The 3,831-nt window shown below is 35.8% G+C and overlaps 1 protein-coding gene across 1 annotated transcript in view; it reads left to right on the top strand.

Moving 5' to 3' along the window:
• Positions 1 to 3,831, top strand: part of CWC22 (CWC22 spliceosome associated protein homolog) — a 61,551-nt gene that overhangs the window by 16,723 nt on the left and 40,997 nt on the right. The window contains exons 3-4 of the mRNA XM_037740058.1: positions 44 to 108; positions 2,117 to 2,227. Of these exons, the coding sequence (XP_037595986.1) occupies positions 44 to 108; positions 2,117 to 2,227 (176 nt within the window). The remainder of the gene's footprint in view (positions 1 to 43; positions 109 to 2,116; positions 2,228 to 3,831) is intronic.

Here is a 3,831-nt window from a genome sequence, read left to right as displayed (position 1 = left end):
TGAATAATTTTTGAAATGTTTTTTCCTTTTTCCTCTTTTAAAGCCTTCTGGTCATGACAGAAGGGAAAACCTTAATTCGTATCAGAGGAACTCCTCCCCAGAAGACAGGTAAATAGTTTTATATGCTCTAAATGCAATGTAAGTTTTTATGGTAAGTTTTATGTAATAATTTAGCTCTTAGATTTCTAATTTTAGGGTGGATAATGTCTTTCTAATGGTTTTATAACCAGTATTACTTGAATGGACTTGATGGACGAATCATCCTTTAATGACTCTTTTAGGAGTGTCTAGTAAATAATTCCAGATATTATGTAATTTTTATGTGAAAGGGAATAATTTTTAATGTCTCAAATACTAATGGAATGAAAGTATATAATGGAAAACTGAGTTGAAATTACACTATTTAGAAGTGCTACTTTTACTGCTGGTAGTACTGTCCCTTACATTTACATAGCTCTGTATTGTTTTTAAAATATTTTTATGTAGATTATATCAGGGATCCCCAACCCCAGATCCAGGTACCAGACCGCACAGCAAGAGGTGAGCAACAGGCCTGCCAGTATTTCGGTCTGAGCTCCACCTCCTGTCAGATCAGCCGCGTCGCTGGATTCTCATAGGAGCACAAACCCTATTGTGAGCTGTGCATGTGAGGGATCTAGGTTGTGCTCTCCTTATAAGAATCTAATGCCTGATGATCTGAGGTGCAGCAGTTTCATCCTGAAACCATCCCCCCACCCTCACCGACTGTGGTAAAATTGTCTTCCACAAAACTGGCTTCTGGTGCCAAAAAGTTTGAGGACTGCTGGATTATATCATATTATAATTATGTTAAGATCAGCGTTCCAAAAATGTTACTGTTAACGTACATTATGAATTCACGTTAGGACTACAATTATTTCATTTATGATCATTGAAAGACCATTAAGCATGTGGTCTATTAAATATAATGACTATAAAAAATAATTTTTTATGCCCATTAAAAATAATTTATGAAGGAAGAAGCATCCTTCAAACTTGCTTTCAGTTGTGTAATCTTCCCTACTCTGTATGTACTTTCTTATTCTATTCTGCTAAATATCTCTAAAAGCTTTTCTTTGCAGACATCAAGTTAATTGCCCTGGTTCATGAGTACTTACTACCTTTCACCAGTCACCACTCCCTATAGATTAAAATACGTATATATCTTTCTACACGCAGACACATACACACTTGGGTTTATGTTTGTATATCTTATTTATATATTTAACTTCTCTTAAGGTTCTTTGATTTTATTAACTTTTTTTTTTCCCTTGAGACGGACTTTCACTCACTCTGTCGCCGGGCTGGAGTGCAGTGGCGCCATCTCAGCTCACTGCCACCTCTGCCTCCTGGGTTCAAGTGATTCTCCTGCCTCGGCCTCCCAAGTAGCTGGGACTACAGGTGTGTGCCACCACGCCCAGCTAATTTTTGTATTTTTAGTAGAGATGAAGTTTCACCATTTTGGCCAGGATGGTCTCGATCTCTTGACCTCATGATCAACCCACCTCGGCCTCCCAAAGTGCTGGTATTACCGGCATGAGTCACCACGCCCGGCCCTCACTTTTAAGATTCAAATAACTGACACAATGCTATCCATCCTTGTTTGCTAATAATTTCAACCCATTCTCATTGCTGTCCAGTAATGCATTTTCAAAATTAACAGCTGATGAATATGGTCTTTTGGTGTCGAATTAAACAGATCCTATGGAGGCCAACCAATGACAGTGGTCTCATACATTCAGTGTTTTGATAAATGAGCCAACTAAGCAAAAGGAGTCATTTGCAGGATAGCCTTTTTCATGCTAACTGAATGTAATATCCAGATATATGTCTCCTACTGAGAAAAAAATGAATCAGGATAATTCACTAACCAAATAAGTCCTGTTAAGTGAATTCTAGGAGTTGTTTTGCTGTGTACAAGCTGAAAGCTTTTGTAATTCTGATTGAAACAATGGGTGTTAGCAAAATGAGCTGTTAAGAACAGTTTGATAAGATGTTGTTCAGTCACAGAGCTGCTTTATCATTACCAATACATGACTTTCCTATTTATAACATAGTTATTTTTAACTTACAACTTGGTTTTCTTATTTTATGTTAGATATGCAGAACAAGAAAGATCCCCCCGGGATAGAGATCACTTTGATTACAGCAGATCAGACCATGAGCATTCAAGAAGAGGACATTCTTATGATAGTAGCACGGAGTCACGGTTAGTGTTGGGAATTTCTAACTGTAGAAAATCATGTTTGTTTAAACTTTATCCTATATTTATAATAAAAACAAAAATAATAGTAACTAACATTAATTGGATGTTCTTAGGTGCCACGCTTACTAATAAGGACTTCATGTGAATTAACTTCTTATGGTAGTAAATATGTGAAGTGTAGATACTGTTATGCCTGCTTTACAGCTGAAGAAACTGAGGCCTAGAGAAGTTTAGTAGTTTGTTCATGTTTTGAAATGTAATAGTGCCAAGCCCAAGTCTGTCTGACTCTAAAGCCCAAGCTCATTCATTGTATTGTACTGCAAAAGTAGTCAGCTCATGTGATTTTTTGAGATTCTTTACTAAATGAAAGAAATTTATATTGTATGATATAGAGTGGTCTAAATTTATTTTCCTACATAATGGCAGAGGGAATTGAGACTAAAGTTTCCAATTTGTAGTTTTTTTCTGCTTTACTTGAGCCTTAGAGAACTTGGTTACCCACCTGTTACTCTGGGTAACAAGACCTACAACATTTACTTGGTTGAGAAATGGGCAAGGAAACCAAATGGAAGGCAGATAAACTCTCCTCCAAAGCAAGAAATATTGGAATGAGAGTGTTTGGAAACTCTTAGGGGTAATACTTAAGAAGAGTCAGACATTAAGTGCCATTCAGATTTCACTGAACACTAGACAGAGTATTATAATCCCCTTGTTATTGATCTGTACTTAATTTCAATTCTTTTTCTCCTTTGTAGAAATTAATAATAGTTTTTACAATGAGAATACATTAGTCCCCACTTATCCGTGGGGAGTGTGTTCCAGGACCCCCCAGTTGATGTCTGAAACTGGATAATACCTGAACCATATATATCTATAATGGTTTTTCCTATACATTCATACTTATGATAAAGTTTAATTTATAAATTAGACATAGTAAAAGATTAACAACAGTAATACTAAAATAGAACAATTATGAGAATATACTCTTAAGTTATATGAATGTGGTCTCCTCTCAAAATATCTTATTGAACTGCAGTCACTTATTTTTGGACTATGGTTAACCACTGGTAGCTGAAGCCTCAGAAAGTGAAACCACAGATAAGGGGTGACTGCCGTGTTAGAAAGATGTTGGTGTTTTTAAAATTCCTTTTAAAACTTCACTACAGGGCCTCTGTATTTGCTCAGGAGAAAGTGTAATGGAATGAAAAGTTGTTACTTAGTACTTGTGGGGAGAGAATCTCCAGATAGAAGTAATGGTAGTCTCAAAGAAAATAGGTGAGTAGATACGTGAGATGCTCAATATAGGGAAGAGATCTTAACTAGAATTCTGCAGATGAGAATACTCTCAAGTACATAAAACAGAAGTCACTATATGGGTAGTATTCCCTTAACTTGCATGTATCTTTGCTTAGGAGAGAAGTAGTGATGCAGACAATTTCCAGGTCATTTGAAATTGACTTTGGAATGTCTGTATTTTAGCCTTTTTAATGAGGCAGTGTTGCATAATAGAAAGAGAATAGATTCCATATTCATGCAGATTGGAGTTCAAGTTTTAGTTACTAGTTATTGAAATTTGGTAGTTTCTTTTTTTTTTTTTTTTTTTTTTT

The sequence above is a fragment of the Cebus imitator genome, unplaced genomic scaffold (assembly GCF_001604975.1).
Source record: "Cebus imitator isolate Cc_AM_T3 unplaced genomic scaffold, Cebus_imitator-1.0 Scaffold78, whole genome shotgun sequence".
Classification (NCBI taxonomy): Eukaryota; Metazoa; Chordata; class Mammalia; order Primates; family Cebidae; genus Cebus; species Cebus imitator.
The sequence above is the reverse complement of the archived record's forward strand: the minus strand, read 5'-3'. Positions and strand labels throughout refer to the sequence as shown.